Source organism: Serinus canaria, chromosome 12, assembly GCF_022539315.1.
Source record: "Serinus canaria isolate serCan28SL12 chromosome 12, serCan2020, whole genome shotgun sequence".
Taxonomy (NCBI): Eukaryota; Metazoa; Chordata; class Aves; order Passeriformes; family Fringillidae; genus Serinus; species Serinus canaria.
The window spans coordinates 13,994,586-14,015,570 of NC_066326.1; the positions used below are offsets into that span (position 1 = coordinate 13,994,586).

At 61.7% G+C, this 20,985-nt stretch overlaps 1 protein-coding gene across 1 annotated transcript; it reads left to right on the plus strand.

Annotated features, from left to right (window-relative positions):
- The first annotated feature begins 5,864 nt into the window (after positions 1-5,864).
- SLC38A3 (solute carrier family 38 member 3) lies at positions 5,865-20,036 on the plus strand. The gene is made up of 16 exons (XM_009099525.4): positions 5,865-6,021; positions 13,226-13,377; positions 13,512-13,596; positions 13,690-13,805; positions 14,241-14,314; positions 14,393-14,485; positions 14,578-14,659; positions 15,215-15,297; positions 15,454-15,512; positions 15,957-16,130; positions 16,264-16,343; positions 16,937-17,037; positions 17,133-17,257; positions 17,616-17,760; positions 18,226-18,329; positions 18,436-20,036. Exons 2-16 carry the CDS (start codon positions 13,268-13,270, stop codon positions 18,538-18,540), a joined length of 1,536 nt encoding a protein of 511 aa, XP_009097773.1. The 5' UTR covers positions 5,865-6,021; positions 13,226-13,267; the 3' UTR covers positions 18,541-20,036.
- Positions 20,037-20,985: the final 949 nt, after the last annotated feature.

Here is a 20,985-nt window from a genome sequence, read left to right on the forward strand (position 1 = left end):
CCAGGGCCCATCTGTGGTTCCTGCCACTCACTGGGCCAAGGGCTGGTGGAGCATAAGTGCTGCTCCCCACAGGCAGGATGGGGGTCCCAGGAGTGCCACAGAGCGGGTGGTGGGACTTTGGGTAGCGTGGGATGTGCCTAGGGGGAATGGGACTGGAGCTGGCCTTAGGTATCCCCCCGGCATCTGGGGGGACTGGAGTGGTTCTCCAGCAGGGGAGCTCTGGGAAGGGTGCCGGGGGACTTCTGTGAAGCACCGTGCGGGTGGGAAAAGGTTTCAGGGAGTTGGGCTGTGGGAGAAACATGTGAGGTGGCTAGGCAAGGCCATGGCACGTGCCCTGGGCTTGTGCTGGCCTCCTGCCACCAACCAGCTGGCCCCAGCCAGCCTGCAGCCCCAGGGACTGGCCCAGCCCCATGGCAAACAGGGCTGAATTGGGCGAGCTGACCCTTGGACTGGGCGAGGAGGGACGACCCCGCACGCAGGGCCAGTGGTCACAGCGCCACCCTGGCTGTCCCTCACTTCACCCGTTGGGGACAGCCCCTTTGCCAGCACGGTGGGTGCTGATCCTGGTTTCTGTTTCCTCTTCCTGGCTCAACCCCTGCAGCCCCGGGCTCGCTCCCGGCTGTGGGGCAGGTGGGTCAGTACCATTAGCCCCCTGGCAGCACCAGGCAGAGCGGTGCTGCCAGCCCTGCTGGGTGGCAGAGGTCCCGGGGACAGGAGCCCTGCCTGGGGGTGCCGGGGCTGGCTGCATGCCGGCGGCGGCAGGAGCCGGCCAGGGCTGTTTTCCTCTCTGTTTGCTCGGCCCTGGGGACGGCCAGCAATGCGGATCAAGGCCGGCGTCCTTCGGGCAGCCAATTGTTGTACAGCTCAGAGGGGAGGGAGAGGGGCAGCTGCCCCGGGCTTTCCTAACCCTGGAGAGGGCCACCATGCCAGCACTGCCCAGCCTGAAACAGCACAGGGTTTGGGTTTAGTCCACCCAAACTCAAGGCTGGGTGGTGCCAGCAGGGACCCAGGGGTGCCTGCCAAGACCCAGCAGCCGGCGCTCCCCAGGTGCCCCCTGGATGGGGCAGGCACCCCACATCCCACCCCTGGGGCAGCTCAGGAGCCCTGGTGCTGAGGGACATGGCAGCCTCAGTCCCAAGTGCCAGCACTTCCTTTTGTGCTGCTCTCGCTGAATCCTTTCCCCTGATGGGCCATGAAAGGGCCTTTATCCCCTCTCTTCCTGGATCACACCCGGCAGGAGCCTGTGGTGGACTGTCTAGCCCTGGGACTGACAGTCACCCCAGCTGGTGAGGGGGTTCAGGACAGCCCTATGGGTGCCTCTGTAAGGAGCCAGAGCAGGCTGCCCTTTCGCTGGGGCTGCAGGGACCATATCTGCTCCTTGGTCAGCTCTGGACTGACCACAGCACCCTGGGGAGAGGAGGGACATGGCTGTGGCCACGTCTCCATTTTTGGCCCAGTTATAAATAACTCTAAACAAGGATGCTACAGTTGTCTGGGCTGGAAGGTGTCCCTGGTCCTCCCCTGCTCCCTGGTCCCCAGCTCCCCAGCCATCTGCCACCCTGCTGCCTAGGCCCTGGGCACTATGCCTGGCATCCCCCAGGGGCCTCCCAGCTGGCTCCACACTCCCTGACATTTTGCAGGGAGCCTGGAGATGAACAGGAGAGCCCCTCCCCAGGGACTGGAGACCCCCGAACACTGCCCCACATTTCCTTCCACTGCCCCTTGCTGCACTGCTGCCATCACCTTGTACCTCCTCAGAGGTTCTGGCAGCTGCCTGAGCTCCCTCCCTGTCCTCAGGAAGCCAGGGTGGCTGCAGAGTGGAATGCTGAGTTCCCTGAGGCTTGGGGAGCTGATGGAAGGCAGCTCCCAGCCCGGAGAGACTCAGGCCCTGTGCACATGGGGTCCCCCTGCAGAGTGGAGCTTCATCACTGTCCTGAGAGATAATTGCCAGATCATCCCTCCAGCAGCTGATGGCACCCAACATCTTTGTCCACCCAAGAGAAAACACTGCTGGCCCCATGTCTGCCTTTCCAGAGGGGTGTGGGGAGCATCAGAGCCCAGCAATTGGGGCCACTGGGGAAACAAGCCAAGACTCAGGGGAGCTGGGCACTGGGTGCTGGATGTTTCAGGAGCATCCTGGCTACTTGGGTTTGTTTGACTTGAAAGGCATTTGAAGGCATTCAAGTCCTTGCTAAATCCTTGCTTAATTACCTTAACAGCACTTAAGCCTTTGCTGCAGGATTGTCAAGCCACAGAAACAAAGCCCCTGGCCCTGGTGGGGCTCTGGGAATGGTGGGGACATGGCTGTCCAGTGTGGGTGGCAGAGACGAGCAGGCTGCCAGCAGGTGCCAGCACCTCTGGAGGGAACTGAAGGGACAGTCTCCCAGTGCCAACAGGAATAGTTTATTCCCACACCTTATGGTTCAGGGCATCCTCCTGTCCACAAGTGCTCCCAAGCAGCCATGGTTCTTGATGGGTTGGAGCTGGGGGAGCCTGGGTAGGTCCCTCCAAACCCCTCAGTGGTGCAGGGAGAAGCATCGGGGTTACCCCGGGGCTCGTTCTGCAGCCCTTGGTTCCGAGATTGTGGCTTGGCAGGGAGATGATTGAGCACAGAGATAACCCACCCTTCAGGTCTGCTGAGCAGTGCTTTGCTTCTGGCTTCTGTAAAGTTAATTGGTTTCGAGGTTCCAGGAACAAACGAAGGAGAAAAACCCACTCTGCGATGTGCGGGATCATTGAATGCTCTCTGGTGAGTTATAATTGCAAATCATGTTTTGAAATCACATTAACCAATTAGCCCGTGTTGTTGTTGTGCCCTGCCACATGACAGCATGTGCCGCGAGGGAGGCGGTCAAGGGCGAGGGAGGGGGCACCAGCTGCTCCCCAGTACCTGTGTGCAGCACCAGGCTGCTTCTGGGGAGGGAGGGCTGGGGGGAGGAAGGCTCCAGCCCTGGACATGGCCTCGGGCAGGTGTCACTCTGGAGTCCACCCAGCCCATGCTGCTGGCCACAGGCATCCCTCTCCTCTTACAACCAGCATTCCTTTTGTGCCCCACCAGCTTCATGGTTCAGGATGCATAACCCTCTACATCAAGAGGGCAGTGGGGGTCTGGGAGCCCCTGTGTGTGCTGGCACTTTGTCCATGGGATGCCCAGGGATGGGGACCAGAGGCACCCACTGGAATGTTCCTGGAAAGGGCAATCTCTGGGACACTTCTTGCTCGAGAGGTCACAGTGGCAGTGAGGGAAGCAGTGCTTGGGCTGCAAATCTCACCATTATCTCTGCCCTATCTTCCTGCCATCTGGGCTCTGGGAGCAGCGGGCAGTGGCAGGCAGCAGCAGGCAGCGGGCTCAGGGGCCGGGGAGGAAGCCGAGCGTGACAAGGAGAGCGTGTCCTGGCCATACACAGCACCCACTGCTTTGTGCCTGGCTCCTGGGCTGGCCTCGTCCCTGCTGTGACATTTGAGGCTGAGGGTTTTATGGGTTCACTTTAATCTTTGATCTTGAAGCACGGCTGAAGGATAAGAAATAGGGCAGCTTTTGGCTGGGGGAAATGGTGAGAAGGCAAACCCCACGAGGGTGTGTTGTGGGCGAGGGCTCTGGCACAGCGCTCAGCTCTCTGCCATTGGTGAGGCTGCTGGAGAGATGAGCCGTGCTGTGCCGTGCTCCCCTGAAGGCTCCTCACATACGGGAATCCGGCGTCAAACTTTCCAGCCAGCTGGAGAAAACCGCACAACTGCAATTTTGCAATCTACTGGAGCCCTGACACCACCAGAGCCATTGGTGAGACTGGCCAGAACTGCACTGGGGAAGCACTGTTGACCAGAGGGCTCAGGGGTCGAGAGCAGGGTCCTAGCCCACCCCTCTCATGGCTCCCCTGTGTGTTGCCAGCCCATCTGCAGGAGCCTGCAGCTACCGTGTGCCAAGTGCTGGGACAGGCTTTGGGAGATTCTGGGGACATCTTCACTCTCTTTTCCTCCTCTCCTCACTGCTTTGAGTTTCTGAAAAGCTTCAGCTTGACACTGTCCACCCAGAAAGTGAAAATACAGGTGAGGCTGTCACATGCTGGACAAGAGAGGGGACAGTACAAAGCAGACATAGCTGCAGTTGTGCCAATAGCAGGGGAAGGGCATTTGGAGGCTGGGAGGGAGCAAACAGCCTCCAAATCACTTCCCACAGGTCCTTCAGCACGCTACCCCAGGGCAGTGGCTGCACCCTGTGCCATGGGCCCACACTGCTGTCCCCAGGCCCAGCACCTGTGCTGTGTTTGCTTACAGGGCGGAAGCTCCTGGCTGCCTTTTCCAGCCCCATGAGACGCGTGGCCGCCCATCCCGGGACGTTTCTCCACAGGTGCCACGTGGCTGCACCCGCCTTCACCAGAGCAGGGAAACAGTTAAACTGATGGCTCGAGGCCAGCCATGCCCATCCTCTGGGTGCCTCTGGCTCCCCCGTCACACTGCCAAACCTGGCTGCCTCCACTCCCCCGGCGTGCCAGCCAGCGCTGGTTCAGCACTTACGCATGCTGCTGTTATTAGAAATTAGTTAATGGATGTATGTCTGCAGCCAAAGGAGAGTGGCAGTAACAGGAGCCGCGGGATTGCCGGGAGCGGGAGGGCAGAGCTGCCACTGAATATTTAACATCCCTCGATGTCCAGGCGAGAGAGAGGGTGCCTCTTCTCCCGATGGCGACACTCACTGCTGGCTGGCAAAGCCGTTTCCATCCCAGGCTGCCGGAGGCTCCGCAAGGATTTATGAAAGATATGCATAACACAAATAAAACCTTCCAGCAGCGTGCGGAGCCATTCTGCCAATGCACAGCAGCTGGGCAGGGTTTGCAACTCAGCATGGGAGCTGGGTGGACTCCCAAGCATGGACCCCCAAAATTTTCCTCTGAAGTTAAAGCTGGGCAGGACAGAGGAGCAGGAGATAGTTTAGGGGTGGCAGACCTTGTAAAGGTACAGTGAATCTTTGGGGACACAGCTGGTGACTCCTCAGAGCTCATGGCTCTCCCTAAATCATGTGGGATGCGCTTGGGAGAAATTTCCGCTTTGGGGAACTGGGGATTTGTTTCTTCATGAAAATAGACATCTTTCAGCTCAAGTGGGGAGATTTGCTGGAGACTGGAAGAGAGGGCTGGCCCAGTTACTCTGAATCTTTTTGGTATGATTCCACATGGGTTGTTTCCTCCCAGTGTGCTGAGATGCTGGGGTGAGAACTGTGGGGGCAGCGGGCACCATGAGCAGGGCAGCCAGCTGGGCAGGCTTAACGTAGGAGCAGCCTGAGCTTCCCAGGCCAGGGAGAGAATCTGCCTGAAGGAGTGCTGCTGGGTGACCTGTCCCTGTCCAAGAGGGGGGAAACGCTGTGCCCACACTCAGCATGTACTGGATTTAGCCCTTCAGGTAGATTAGAGCGACTGCCCCAGCCCTGCTTCTTTAGAAGCAGCCCCTGGCCTCCTGCAGGAGCCTCAGCTGCTGTAGGCAGGGGTGCCCGGTGGGGTGTCAATACCTGGCAAGATAGGGATGCCCCATACAGTGATCATGCCGTGAGGGGCACAGACACCTGGCGCCGTGTGCGGTGCTTTGGGGATGCTTGGTGACTGCCGTATTCCAGGCAGGGCAGCGCTGCCTGGACACTGATGCCCCGAGGGGGATGATGCCTGATGCGGGGGGTGATTCACTTGCGGGACGTGATGCCCAGTGGACACTGATGCCCGGAGGGGCGGTGATGCCCCGTGGGCAGCCACTGATGCCCCAGGAGCGGGGATCCCGTCGGAGCGGGGCGGGGCGGGGCGGGGCGGGGCAGGGGTCGGTCGATGCAGGGCGGTCGCTCCACCCGCTCCTCGGCGCTCCTCCCGTGCCCCGCCGGAGAGAGATTGGGAGCCTTGGCACTGGGGGCGGGATCGGGTCCGGTTTAATCTCGGGCTCCACCGGATTACGGTCGCAGGATAGTCTCTAATCCGCGGCACCGGCCACCGGGGGCTGCTTGCCCCAGCCCGCAGCAGAGGCACCGCGGAGAGGGGGCAGGTAGGTCTCTCCGGTCTCCCCTGCTGCTCGCACTCCCAGGCTCGCTCCGCCGTGAAGCTCCGTGGTTGGAGGCTGCCGGTCGCTCGGACCCCTCAGCTCCCCTAATTCTCCTCCGCACTCCATCCAGTCCTTTCCGACCCATCTCTCGCCGGCCCCGCTTTACTCACAGCGCGCCTGTTTCTCCTCCTCCGTTTCCTCCTCCTTCTCCGGGCGCCGGGCAGCAGCGGGAAGGCTCCGCGGCCCGGCAGCTCTGGCAGGTGCTAGCGCCTCGGGGCTGTTTGCTTTGCTGTACTCCTGCCACTTCCCAGCGGATGGCACCTTCCCACGGGTGGGGGACAGATCCCGCGAGTGCAGGGGGAGGCAGAGCCCTGCCATAGCGCTGGGTACCCCAGCGCCCCGACACTGCCCCTGCCCGGAGTGCGGTCTGGGGGCTTTGGCGTGCATCGTTCCGCTAATACAGTGACACCACCCCCAAATTCCCTTTACTTTCCCTTTTTTCTGCTTTAATTTTTAATCGCCCGTGGGAATGACATATGTTTCTGAAGGCTGGAAGCGGCTGTGGCCAGTATCGGGTGTCAGGGTGCCGGGGTGCCGGGGCGGGGGGCACGGGCAGGGAGAGCGATGCCGACCGTCACTGGCACCGGGGCTGGCTGGGACTTGCATGCGGCTATTCCATGGGCTGGGGTATAAATAGAGCCTGGCTACCCAGGACAGCAGTGTAGAAAGGACACGCGTTGCTGTTGGCCACGCGTGTCCTGTGCCAGCCGGCGGGGTGGCCCTCTCTGCCGTGTCAGCTCTGAAAGTCCCGTTGGAGAGAAACCTTCCCCAAGGGAAACTGAACCACAGCAGGTGGTTGCTGGACCTGGGGCCCCCAAGCCGTACGGTGGCACGGGTGAGACAGGGGACCTGGCAAGTCCCCAACAGGTGGGATGGCAGGGAAGCAGAACCCTGACTGGCTGCGGAGGGCATGGCTGTGCTGAGCTGAGGCGGAGGAGATGGGGAATTTTCCACTGGTGTTGGACCAGGCCCAAGATGAGGTGTTAGAGCTGTCTGGTCCCTGTGGCTTCAAGGGGGTAACCCCAGAGAAAGGCGTCTGTACCTCGCAGCGCTGCCCTGTCTCCCAGAACAGAGTGCTGGTGTGCCTTGGCTCAGGTGGCCAAGGATGCTAAGGAGCAGCGAGACACTCCATTCCACTCGGGGGTGGCATGGGGGTGCTGGCACTGTGGGGACCCTGGCTGGGGCGCAAAGGGCCCCACAGCACCCGGCCGTGCTGCAGCTGTAATCACACGCCGGGGCCGCGGCCATGGCAAACAAACAAGCACCGGCAGAGCCTATTTTCCTTGGCGCATGGGGATGGGGGAAGGAGCGGAATCCCACGGGCTCCTTTGGAAGTGCAACCCTTGAGAAAACAGAGGCAGGTCGGGGACAGAACGGACCCCCGTGCCCCTGGCTCTCCTCGCCACATGGGTCTCAGCCGCCGCGTGCCTCCCCAGCTGCTGACGCAGCTCTGGGACTGGCTGGGTCCCCCGTGCCAGCAGGGCACAGCCAGCCCAGTCCTGCTGTCCCCGTGGAGCAAATGTCAGGCTGGTCCAATGGTGAGAGTGCCATGGCCAGGCACAGTGGTGGTGCCATGGGGCTTGGGTGAATCGTGGCTCCTGATTGCCACAGGAGGCTGTGCTGGGAGTGCTGGAGGCACGTGGGGCTGTGGCAGAGGCCAGTCCCTCCTTGGCACCTTGGAGGTTTTGCTGTTGACCCCTCTGTGTCATCCCACTAAGACCAGTTCTGTTTTGAGGAGTGTGAACTCCTGGAAAGCATCTTGCTTCCAAGGCAAAACAAAACTCCAGAGGTGTGGTAGTAAACCCGACATGTCCTTTTCCAGGCACTGTCTGTCCATCAGTCTCTGCAGTGCCACTACCTGCGCCACCACCTTCCCTGGGTCGTCCCGTGTTCCCGGAGGGCAGTGTTTGAAGTTTATAGCAAAACTCATCATACAGCCTAGCACTGCCTGAGATGCTTTGGGCTCAAGCTGGTGTCTCACCCAGACTCCCCAAGAAGCACGATGAGTGCCATCAGCCTCATGCTGAGCCTACCCTGTCCCCATCCCCATGCTGCCAGCTGTACCTGCCACCTGACCTTGTACCACATGGACTCAAGCTGGCAGGTGACAGCAACAGCCTGGGCTGTCCCAATGCTGGACTTGACTCCCCTTGCCTGGCCTCAGCTTCCTCACTGCTTTTCCCAGCTTGCCTTGGTACTGGTGCTTGGATGTTGGAGGATGTGGCAGGATGGTGATGGCTGATACCTGCAGCCATCCTGGGTGCAGTGTGTCTGGCAGGTGATGCCATGGCTGAGCTGCACCATGGCTCTGGCACTGGAAAACCCTCTCCATGGCCCCACAATGATGTTTGGCTCTACCACTCCCTTCCCTGAACTGCCTTTCCTCTCCCTGCTGTGTCCCAGACCCCATTCCCAGGCTCAGGTACAGCTGTCCCCCAGGCCAGGGGTGCCACTTCTGCTCTTAGAGGTAAGACCCTGGATGGACACCACTGTCCACATGGTGCAACAGAGATGGCCAGAAGTGCCTAGGCAGGTGTAGGTGCTGCCAGGGCCCTGCTAGCCAGGACAGCAGCTTTCAGAGACACTTGTTCCTACTTGCTACTGCGAGTCCTGCCCTGGCTGGAGCACTGGGAGAATTGCCTGCCCCGAGGCTGAGCCATGGTGTGGTATTTGGGGCTGAAAGTGGTGAGGTGAGCCCAGGAGCAGTGACTACTCTACCCACCTTGTGCTGGGGACATGAGTGGGACTGGCTGGCATGACCAGCTGGTGGGCTGTTATCTCCAGAGGATCTCAGGTGGACCCATCTCAGGAGAATCTCCCACAGACCTGTTTGGGGAAGGTCTACAGCAGGGCTACCCAGAGAGGTTCTCCAGCCATGCACGAGGCAGGTTGCCTCCAGCTGTCCTTTCCCACAGCTACTGGGGTTCCCATGCCCATGTGGGCACCCCCCAGAACCTTTGCCCCAAAGGTGAGGTGTCTGAGCCATCCCCTGAATGGCTGGTTTTCCCCTTTGAGTGCCCCTTTCTTCTGGGGGAGGTGGCACACTGACACTGCCTTTGTTAGCTGGGAGGTGGGGGGTGGAACACCACAGGTTAAAACCAGGTTTGGGTTGCTAATTTTAGGAAGACAGGCTGGAGGAAAGCTTTGCCTGTGTGTGCTTCAGGGGAAGGGCAGAACTACTCCCAGGGCAGCCGTGGAGAGTGGTTCTCAGTGGAAGGCAAGGAGAGAGGGGTTTCTCTGCTGTGTGCCCTGCTGGGGTCAATTTCCTTGGGTGGGGGTTGCTCAGGGACCACCCAGGTTTGGGCTGTTGCCCAACTGTGCCTGTGTGCCCGCACACCCTGTGCCCACAGCAGTGCCAGTGGTTGACCAGGGACCCCAGGCTGGGGCCACCCTGGGCTCAGTGCTGGGACGAACCCCAGGGCTGGGGCTGATGGCAGTGGGGGGACATCACTGGCATCCCTGGCAATTGCCCTTGCTGCCCATCTCTCTGGCAGGACTCGCTCATCAGCACAGCCTCAGGGAATATGAGACCTGTGTGCCCAGCTCTGCTGAAACCCGAAGAGCCACCCGGGCCGGCGGGCAGGGCCGGGGGGGCTGCCGTGCCCCTGGCACACAGCGGCAGCAGCGGGAGGGATACCTGGCTGCCAGCACGCAGGCCAGCAGCTGCGGCAGGCTTGGCGCTAAAGCCGGATTACCACCCGGAATAGTCCCACGGCTCCAGCTGGGCCGGATTAACAAGGATTCATCTACAAGGAGAGGAGATGGGGAGGGACTCTTTGCCCTGAGGGCGTCCCCGGCCTGGGCGAGCACTCGCCTGCCCCCCTGTGCCTTCGCTTCGCACAGGTGGGAGCTGTGGGTGCTCACAGATGGGTGCTGTGGGGACACGGCCCCCCAGGCTGGCGCTGCGTGGCACAGGCAGGGCTGGCAGGCACTGGCTGCCTGTTCCCACGTGTGCTGCTCTCCCACCGGCACCGCGTGTGCTGCTGGAGACTGTGCCGGGCCGGGGCTTGACCGAGGGAACTGGCACAGCGCAGGAGCCAGGGTAATACACATCCTGCTGGCCACGTTGGCAGATGCAATGGACCTCCCATCCGACATATCTGCTGGCATTCCCGATAGAGCCTTCCTGCCCAGCCCCCCGCTCCTGCCCGTGCCTTCCTCCCGCTGGGATTTTCCACCTTTTAAATGAGGTGCGTGGAAGCGAGATGTGAGGCAGAGAGAGTGATGCAGTCCCTTCCAGGACTGAAACCCTCACCGTGGTGCCCTGGTCCCCGAGGAAGGCTGGCCGGGGGCCGAGGTGAGCCCAGGACTGCCCGTCTGCCGAGCAAGGCAGGGATTTAGGAGCCCTGCCGCCCCACACACGTGTCCCCATCGCAGCGAGGGCGGGCGGGCTCTGTGCTGGCCGAGACGAGCGTGCGAGACCAAACGCAGCCTCCCCTGGAGCACAGACGTGGCCGGCGGGACGGTACGTGCCGTCCCACGCATCCGGCTCCGTGTTCCTTCTGCCGGGGCTGCGGGACAGCACCAGGGCCCAGCTCAGGCTGCCTGGCCACACCGTAGTTTTGGTGGAGTGTCACCAAGCTCTGGGAGCAGCCTGGGAGAGGTGGGAGGTCTGACTGCGGCGGGGCTGTGGCTGTCCTTGTGTCCCAGAGCCCGGCAGGCAGCGGAGAGGCGCCTGCTGGGAAATCGATGCAGCTTGCCGAGCACCCCCAAGAACGTGGCCCTGGGTGCCACAGCGGAGGGGGGGGGGGGGTTCTGTGCCCACGCATGTGGCCAGGGCCACACCATTAGCTGGGCGAGTGGGTGCTGGAGCTGCTGGTCAGGAGCGGGATGATGTCAGGCAGCATGCGGGCTACCCAACATGGCAGCGAAGATGGCAGCATCCCATCTGTGTGGTGGTGCCCTGAGGGAAGAGATCCCTGAGGAGATGCTCTTTGCCCAGAGCAGAGGGTTCCCAACTAAGGTGGGCACACAGTGAGGCGGTGAACCCACCAACCCCACCTGGAGGGGACCCAAACCACCCCTTCAGGGCCACCCGTCACTCTGTATTTGCTGTTCTGCCTTATCGCAAGGCAAACAGCAGAAGGCAGGGCTCACACTGCCCGATCGAATTGTCTCATGCTCTCTCCTCTTTCATCTCCCCCCTTGCCCTGGCTGCTGCCACCAGGAGAGCCTGGCTGAGGGGCAAAGGCCAGGGACAGCTGGGGAAGTGGCAGTGAGTGGTGCTGGGCCTGTGCCAGGGCTGTGCCAGGGCTGCCCGGCAGGAGGAAGCGTCTGGGTGGCAGCATGAAGCCCGGTGCATGCTGAATGAGTCCGGCCGTGCCGCTTGCTATTCCGAGAGACGCTTGGGGGAAGAAGTTGGTATTTCCTGAGCTGCCCAGAGAGGTGTAATTATAACCTGGGAGAAGAAAGGGGCTGCAGATGAGAGTGCCCAGCCTTCCTGGCGCCCGTGGGGGAGCAGGCAGGGGAGTGGGCAGATGTTGCCTGCCACCAGCGGGATGCGGTGAAGCCCTGCCCGCAGGCAGCCCAGTGGCACTGGGGGGCTTAGAGAGGTGTTGGAACATCACAGATCTGGTGTCCCCCCTCAATCCCATACTGGGTGAGTGGTGGGTTCAGTGATGCCTGCCTGTGGTGGTGGGAAGGCGCAGAGTTAACGGTGGCTTTTGGACGTGCTGGCAGCCTTGTTCATGCCTGGATCCATCCCAAGCGGAGGCCTAGTGGAGGGGATAAATCATCACTCAGAACCCGCCCTGCGCTTCCCTCTCGTCCCCCGCATGGCTGAACATTCTCATTTTGGTCCCTGCTGGCCTGTGTCCTGCCTCAGCTTCCCTACCTGGCTGGGTGCTGCAGGTAGGGTGGCCCAAATACGTGCCCACCACCCTGGGCCAACCACAGGGGCTCGGCCCCCCCAGAAGTGCCAGCAGCCAGTGTGTGGCCTGGGATGACCCTGCCAGGTCTTTGTGGCCTGGATGGGCAGGGACAAGCAGGGCAGCAGCTCAGGAGACCGGAGGTACTGGCACCCACACCCTGACGTGTCATCCTTCCCTTGCGTGCCAGCAGGACTGCTGGACCCAACTGTGCTGTGGGAAGGCTCCTCAGATTTCTGGGGACACCAACCCCCTGGGAGCATAAAGATGGGCATGTCCCCTGCTCACCCCGTGGCGACCCCAGGCAGCAGGGTGGTGGGGCAGCAGCATCCTCGCGGCACTGGGGACCACACTGCATCCTAGCCAGGCCTAACCTCCAGCTGGGTGGCAGCGGCTCCTGGCTGGACATAGCCCCAGTGTGGAGCCCCCTGGCCAGCCGGACAAGACCCCAGCCCCTCGGGGCAGTGGGGGGTGGCGGGACCCTGCCCCGGCTGCCAGCCTGCCCCAGAAAGCCACCCTGTGCCGTTTCCCAGCGGGGCGGGGAGGGCCGGGGCTCGCACAGAGGCGGCTTTGTGCGGCGTGCCAAGGCGTCCCGCGCTCGGCAGCCCGGCCGCCTTCCCCTGCCAAGGAGCTGTCTCCCGGCCCCGCGCTCTTTCCTGCTCCGTTTGTCCAGCCCTGACGTGCCCCGAGCCCCCCGCCTTGGCACCCCGGCAGCGGCGGGACGTGGGTGAGCCCTTCGCGCCGGGCAGCACCATGGGCTTTACATAACGGCGGCTGGGGGGTCCCTGAGCTCCCTACCCCGTCCTCAGCCGCCCTCCCAAACACCCCCACTCTCCTGCTGGCACTCGTCTCCAGGAGGGGAAACTGAGTCATGGAGCCGAGAGCTGCGGGCAGGGGAGTGGAGGTGGGCAGGCGGTGTGGATGGGGACTCTGGGGCTGCGCAGTGCTGTGCTGTGCTATGAGCAAGGGAACGGGGTGGGCTGTGGGATGTCTGGCTGGGAGAGAGGGCAACCCCATGTTGGGACTCTGGTGGGATACTGGAGCTGGGGCTGAGTTCCATGGGACATTGTGTGCTGAGCGGGCAGAAGGGGAGAAGCACACCACCGTGATGCCTGGCTCGGTGACTCTCTCATCCCCGGGCGCCTGTCCCTGCTGTGCCACCAGCGCTGGTGCTGAGCCCAGCTCCAGTGTCCCTGCTGGAGGCAGGACTTGTGAGACTCCAGGCCAGCCCCTCTGGTGCTCCTGCCCAGAGCTGGACCTCTGTTTCCTCCCTCTTGCAGAGCCTGAGTAGAGCCCATAGCAAGCCCAGCTGTCTCCCAGCCATGGATACAACGGACGTGCCCCTCCAGGCCGAGATGGTGGAGCTGGTGCCCAATGGGAAGCACACGGCCGCACTCACCGCCTCCACTGTCCCCTCACTGGCAGGTGACAGGTAGGGGCCTCCGGGCAAGTGGTGGTGCCAGGGACTCGGGGGGTCCTCTGAACTGCTCCCTGCCCTTGAGATACCAGCCAGTGCTGATGGTCCCTGTCTCTGCTTTGGCTTCACTCCTCTCCCTCCATGGACAGATTTGAAGAGAACCAGACTGGCGTGGCAGAGATGGAGGAGTTCCTGCCCCACGGTGCCGAGAAGAAGCAGACACACTTCACTGATGTGAGTAGCAGCATGGGCAAAGTGGTGGGAGTGGGATGGGGCAAGTTCCCAGTGTGACTGGTGCATCCCCTCCCTGTTGTGTCCTGTGAACAGTTTGAAGGGAAGACGTCTTTCGGGATGTCCGTCTTCAATCTGAGTAATGCCATCATGGGCAGCGGCATCCTGGGGCTGGCCTATGCCATGGCCAACACCGGCATCATCCTCTTCCTGTGAGTGCCATGGGGGTATGGGGGAGGATGTCCAGGTGTGGGGGGCTCCTCCAAAGGGATTGGTGGGTGCAGGCAAGAAAAGAGTCTCTGGCTTGAGGTGATGCAGGGACCAGTGTCCTGCTGGCTGAGTAATGCCCACTGCTGGCAAAAGCCTGCCTGCTCTGCTGAGTGCTGTGCCCCACTTGGGGGGAGGATGAGGAGGGTGAAGGTTTGCCCTCCTTACTACAAAGTCAGATTTTTAAAAGTAGCTTGAAGGACAGGAATGATGGCACCTTTTGTGTGTGGAGACATTGAATCTGCCCCATGAACACCCAGCTGATGCCAAGGCAAAGGCATGGTATCCTGCCAGGCCAGCTGCCCATAGGCAGAGTACATCTGGGTTTGCCCCACAGCCCTGTGCTGTGACCCACTGGTAACTGTGCTGTCCTCCTGCAGCTTCCTCCTCACAGCAGTGGCCCTGCTCTCCAGCTACTCCATCCACCTGCTGCTCAAGTCCTCAGGCATTGTGGGTGAGTGCCAAGTCCTCAGCAGGACCATGCTGGGGGTCCCACCCTGACTCTCACCCACCACTGCTCCCTGTCCTACAGGCATTCGCGCCTATGAGCAGCTGGGCTACCGAGCCTTCGGCACACCGGGGAAGCTGGCCGCGGCCATCGCCATCACGCTGCAGAACATCGGAGGTGAGCGTGGCGCTGGGGACACCCGCCAGGGCTGGGGACACAGGGTGGGACCAGAGAACACCAGTGCAGCAAGACCTCCTTCTGCCCTGCAGCCATGTCCAGCTACCTGTACATTGTCAAATCTGAAGTGCCTCTGGTCATCCAGACCTTCCTGAACCTGGAGGAGAAGACCACGTGAGTGCCTCCTGCCCACGCTGCCTGCGTGCCTTCCCTGGGCAGACGCCGGGGCTCTGGCTCCAGCTGTGCAGCCCGTGGCAGGGATTTACTATCATTAAGCCACTACTATTTTTGATAACCGTCAGTGCTGAATAAGCCCCTGGGTGAGATTAAACCGAGCTGAACTTCCAATCCCTGCTCCTCACATCCCCTTGGGATCAGGCTTTCCTCCTTGAGCAGAACCTGGGGCTGCAGGGTGGGGGTCTGGCTGGATATAGGTCCACCCCCACCCCATGCCCACATCCCCACTAGCAACGCTAGCCCTTGTGGGTGGTAGGCAGAACCCTAGCTCAAGGGGCCCTAGGGACAGTGGCCTCTGGGGTCCCCAACCATGCTGTCTCAGGGGTCCCCAGGGATGTTAGCAGAGCAGCAATGCCAGCCTCAGGGGACACCAGTGCCCCTGGGACTTGCCAGCTTAAGGGTCCCTAGGAATGGCAGACAGCACCCACAGTGGCTGCCTCTGCCCGCTGTGGCCCAGCAGACAGAGGTGGTGAGCAGGTCCTCTGCTTCCAGGGACTGGTACATGAATGGGAACTACCTGGTGATTCTGGTTTCTGTCACCATTATCCTGCCCCTGGCACTCATGAAGCAGCTGGGTAAGTCAGGGAGATGCTACCCATGGCACTGGGATCTGGCACCCTGGGTCTCCCATGGGGCTATGGTGCCAGCCTGGATGTGCTGGGCAAGGAGGGGACACTTAGCCAGTGCAAGGGTCCTGCCCGCACCCACCAGCCACTCTCCTCCCTCCCTAGGCTACCTTGGCTACGCCAGCGGCTTCTCCCTCAGCTGTATGGTCTTCTTCCTGATCTCGGTGAGCACCTGCTGGCACGTGCCAGTGCCTTGGGGTGCCAAGCATCCCTCCTGCTGGGGTGTGAGGCTGGGCTGCTTGCTGTGGGGACAGCAGAGGCAGCAGGGACAGCGGATGCTCGGGGCTGCAGAGACGCTGTGGCAGGGCTGTCAAGCTGCTGGGTTATTTTCGGCTGAAGGAACCAAATGTTGTGGAAAGGGAGAGGAGGAAGGTGCTGGAGGGGCATCTGCACATGTGGCCCCTCCACGTGCTGCTGCCTTGCTCTGTCCCGCTGCCCACCCCCACAGGGACAGGCTGGGGGAGCAGCATCTCCACAGGGCAGCCCTAGCAAAGGGTGTCCCTAGGAGGGGTCCCAGCAAGGTCACTCCCCTGCTGGGCATGTGGGAAATGTGTGCTGGGAGTTGGGGGCACCAAGAACTGACTGGCCCCATGTCCTCCTGACCCCAGGTCATCTACAAGAAGTTCCAGATCCCCTGCCCACTTCCGGAGCAGGAGGGGAACATCACGGGCATCCTCAACGTCACCACTGTCAGCACTAGTGACTACCAGAATGGCTACACAGTCCTCCAGGCCCCCGAGCAGGACACTTGCACACCCAGCTTTTTTACCCTGAACTCACAGGTAAGGACCTGGGATGCAGCCCTGAGGGTCTGGGTGGGCCCCCACCCCGTGCACCCAATGAAGATGGGTGGTCCGGGTGCTGGCAGCACCTGCCACTGGGCCCCCATCAGTCAGTCATCCTCCTCTTGCACAGACAGCGTACACCATCCCCATCATGGCCTTTGCCTTCGTCTGCCATCCCGAGGTCCTGCCCATCTACACCGAGCTGAAGGAGTGAGTCCTGGGTGGGGGCACCCACTGGGAGGGGTGGGCTTCATCCAGCACCCACCCAAAGGCAGTGCCATCCATGTGTGGGACCTGCCCCGGGCCATTGTGGGGAGGTGGGTGATATGACCCTGGGTGGGGGAGTGGGTGGGTGGATGGTGGCTGATTGCCTGGGATGGGTGATGTCAGTCTCAGGAGGTGGGTGATACAACCTGGGGTAGGTGGGCAGGTAGGCACCTGCATCTGCCTAGGTGTGGTAGGCAATATCATCCCTGGGAGATTGGTGATATAACCCTGAGTGGGCCTATATCCCCTGGGTGGTGTGTGATATGACTCAGAATGGGTGCAGGGAGGTGGGTGCCACCCCTGGAAGGTGGGTGCCATGATCCAGGGGTGGTGCTGTGACCTCTGGGATTTGGGTGCTGTGACCCAGAGAGAGTAGGTGGCTGGTTGGTGCCACCCTGCCCAGGAAGGGGGACACAGCCCCTCTCTGCACATCTCCCACACACCCCAGAGTGTTTTGGCATCACCCCTCCTCACTGGGTGGGTGCTTGGTGTCAGCGGGTGCCATGGGGCTGTGCTGAGCCCAACATGTCCTGCAGCCCCTCCAAGAAGAAGATGCAGTGCATCTCCAACATCTCCATCATGGTCATGTACCTCATGTACTTCTTGGCTGCCCTCTTTGGCTACCTCACATTTTACGGTGAGCCCTCGGGGAGGGGACTGGGGCTGGCACACCTGTGCCAGGGGGGTGATGGTGCTGGGACTCACCCAGATGCTCCTTGATGGTGTTCACAGACCGTGTGGAGTCAGAGCTGCTGCACACGTACAACAAGGTGGATCCCTTTGATGTGCTCATCCTGTGTGTGCGTGTGGCTGTGCTGACGGCTGTCACCCTCACCGTCCCCATCGTCCTCTTCCCGGTGAGTGGCCCCACAGGAATGCCAGGTGGCTTCAGCACCAGGCTTTGAGAAGGGAAACTGAGGGAAACTGAAGACAGGGATTGGGGAACAGGACATTCTGGGTGCCTGGAGCAGGGGTGATGGGGCAGAGGCAGGGGTGATGGGGCAGAGGCAGGGCCACAGAGACAAGGCTGTGAAGGGGTGACAGGAACCAGTGGGGCATCAGAGTCAGAGCTTGGGAAGGGAAAGGGGTTATGGTGACCTGCAGGGCCATAGGAACAGGGCTAGAGTAGGGGCGATGGGGACCAGCAGGATTGCAGGGACAGGGTATGGGTCCTGGCTCCAAGGATTGAGCGTGATACCCTGTCCCTGTCCCCAGGTGCGTCGGGCCATCCAGCAGATGCTGTTCCAAGGGAAAGACTTCAGCTGGATCCGCCACATCGCCATTGCTGTGATCCTGCTGACCTTCATCAACCTCCTCGTCATCTTTGCCCCCTCCATTCTCGGCATCTTCGGCTTGATTGGTGGGTGGCACTGCCCTGCTCCTGTCCCTCCTTGATCATGGGGTGTTGCAGCAGCATGCCAGCCCGTCCTGACTGGTGCTCAACTGTGACTGACCCAGCCATGCCTCAGTTTCCCCCTGTCACCATGCCAGAACCAGGAGGTTGCGTGGATGGCCGATCCCATCGCTGTCCTGGCAGGCTGATTCCCACAGCGCAGTGCCGGCACTGCTCTTCCCTGCGTGTTTCACTTGATCCCCCCAGCCAGGCTCCCCCCGCTCAGCACTCAGCTCGGTGCCAGGGCCCGGGCTGCCGGAGGGGTGTGGGGACAGTGCCAGCACACTGCGTCCCTGGGTTCCTGGAAGGCTTTGCCAGGACTGGGGAGGGCAAGGAGGGGGTGGGGGTGGACAGGACCTGTCCTGGCAGTGGGGCTGGCAGGGCTGAGCTGCATGGTGGGAGGCCCCTGCCCACTGTCCCTGTCTTCTCCAGGTGCCACCTCTGCTCCTTGCCTCATCTTCATCTTCCCTGCCATCTTCTACATCCGCATCATGCCCAAGGACAAGGAGCCACTGCGCTCCACCCCCAAAATATTGGTAAGCGTGGGCAGGGGTACAAGGATGGGGACAGGCATGGGGTTCTGAGCCTGGCTGGGAACCCTGTCGCCCTGGCCATCCCTGAGTCCCTTCCTTGTCCCCACAGGCTGCCTGCTTTGCCCTCCTCGGGGTGGTCTTCATGATCATGAGCTTGAGCTTCATCATCATCGACTGGGCCACGGGTGGGGGGAAGAGCGGCGGCAGCCACTAGCCACTGCCGGGTGCCCAAGCCAACCTCCCCCCCACCCACCTGGTGCCCCAGGGAGAGCCGACCCTGGGCTCAGCCCCCATGCTGCAGCCCCACCAGGATTCCCTGGGGACTTCTGCTGTTGCTGCCCATCACCAGTGGTGGTGGTGAGAGGGCATGAGCCATGGCAGGCATGGAGACTCCTCGACCTGTGTCTGGGATGGGGCAGTTAGCCCGGGGCAGGACCTGTGCCGCCCAGCCACTCCAGCGGGCACCTTCCCTGCTCTGCGCCTCAGTTTCCCCATCTGTAAAATGGGGAGAATAATACTGCCCTACCTCACCCGGAGCTGGCTGTCAGGTGGAGCTCCTCTGCACCCCAAGAGCCACCAGCAGCAGGCACTGCCAGGGGCGCAGGGCACTGCCTGCCGTGGCGACCGAGGACCAGACACTTCCCTGGCCTCCCCCAGATAGCATCAAGAGCCTGATGAACAGTGTCTGTGGGGGCTGGAATCCAGTGGGGCGGTCGGACCCGTGACAGCACCTGTGCCCAAGCCACCCGCCCTCTCCCCTGACATCCCTCCATCCCCAAAGAGGATGCCACTGCCCTGGCATCATGGGGGCACCCTCGTCCCTGTGGACAAGTGTGGCCCTCATGCTGTGGCTGGTGGTACTCAGCCTGCTGCTCCTAAGCCTGCCAGGGGAACTGTTGGCTCTGGGTGCCTGTGGATGGGACCCTGCTGACCCCTAGGCCATGTACAGGGGGACCAGCTGCATTGCTCCAGGGAGGTGGCATGCACGCCATGGGCTTTGCATCCACTGGCATCCCGCCCATGCTGTCGCTCTGCTGCTGGGGGCCTGGTGCACCCAAGGGGCATGAAGGGGATTTGGGGATGGGCTGGGGGCAACACTCACTGGGGGCAAGCTCAGGGCTCTGGATGCACCCCTTGTCTGCATGCCCAGATGCCAGGGTGATGGGTACCCCAGCAACCCAAGCTGTTTCTGCTCGCCTTGCACCCTGGGCCAGCACTCAGACCCCTACAGCCCTCACCCATCCATCTACCCATCCATGCCTCCGGGATCCATCTATCCAAACCATGCCAAAATCTGGAGAGTGGCTCTCCCACCCCCCACCTCCCCTCCCAATATGGAGGGCAGCCCTGCAGGGTGGGCAGCACAGGGTTGTGGGGGGGGGAGGTCTGTCCTGCGGCAAAGTACATAAGAGACGTATTTTTTTATGAGGTGGTGGAGGCTGGGATGCTTTTTATAAATACTGTACATAAGAGTAGATCTTTTTTAACGCGTTGTCTTGCTCTGGGTAGCTCTGTATAATGTACATATCACATGGGGGGGCACTGCTGCGGACTCTCACCATCAACCCGGGTCTGCCGGTTGCAGCGTGGCCCTGCTGTTCTTGTCACCAGCCTGGCTGCCCCAGGGCCACCCTGACACTTGTAAATTATTGCTGGGGGTGATGCTGGCGGTGGCAGGAGGCCAGAGGTGAGAATAAAGATGTAAATGTGCCCAGGTCTCGGGCATCACTGGGGCGGGTGAGGTGTTGGTACGCAGGCTGGCACCTCACACATGGCATCCTGAGGTGGCACAGACAGATGGACAGGAGCCACACGGGTGCACAGACATGCGTGAGGATAGCAGGGATATATGGACACAGATGTGCAGGGACAGTGCACATGGATGAACAGCAGGACAGACAGCATGGACATACAGCAAGACAGCGCAGACACACAGACATGGATGGGCAGGGACCCCCATGGGAGCAGGGCCCCTGTGGGAGTTAGACCCTGGGGAAACTGGACCGTGAGGGAGCGGGATCCCTGGGGAGCAGGACACCTGTGAGAGCAGGATCCCCAGGACAACAGTACACGTGTGGGAGCACAGCCCTGGGGAGTGGGACTCCTGAGGAGTGGGATATGTGGGAGCAGGAGGCCCAGCAAGTGCCATGGCAGTAGTATCCCTGGAGAGTGGAGCTGCTCTGGAAGCAGGGCTCAGGGAAGTGGCACTGGGGCATCCTGTGCCTGGTGCCAGGGCAGTGGGTGCCCCCAGTGCCCTCAGGGCCAGCCCCCAGCCCTTGCCCATGGCACAGCACGGAGTGGGGGTGAGCCCCCCCAGCCCTGGCCCCTCGCTCCCGTCAGCCGGCCCCAGGCCTGGGCTCAGTGCCAGCTCGTTAGCAAAGCCTTATTAGCAGGACAGCCTGCTCCCACGGGAACTGCCCTGCTCCCCCACACCAGGCCCACGGGCACAGGCCTGCAGACCCCACGGGGGATGCTGTATCCCTTCCCTCGGCATTCTGAGTTGACAGCATCCCTGGCTGCTCACATCCTGCTCAGCTGGTGCTGTTGGGCGTGTGTGGAGAGGCTGCAGGGCCTGGGCAGGCATGAGGTGCTGCTGTGAGGCTAGCAAGGAGTGAGGATGGCTATCTGGGCATAGGCCAGCCGCCTGAGTCAGTGGGCA

Excerpts from the sequence above, each read along its gene's own strand:
- SLC38A3 (XM_009099525.4), top strand. The coding sequence starts at position 13,268 with ATGGATACAACGGACGTGCCCCTCCAGGCCGAGATGGTGGAGCTGGTG. Across the intron at positions 14,315-14,392 it reads CAAGTCCTCAGGCATTGTGG|GCATTCGCGCCTATGAGCAG; the intron begins GTGAGTGCCAAG and ends CCTGTCCTACAG. Across the intron at positions 14,486-14,577 it reads CACGCTGCAGAACATCGGAG|CCATGTCCAGCTACCTGTAC; the intron begins GTGAGCGTGGCG and ends TCTGCCCTGCAG.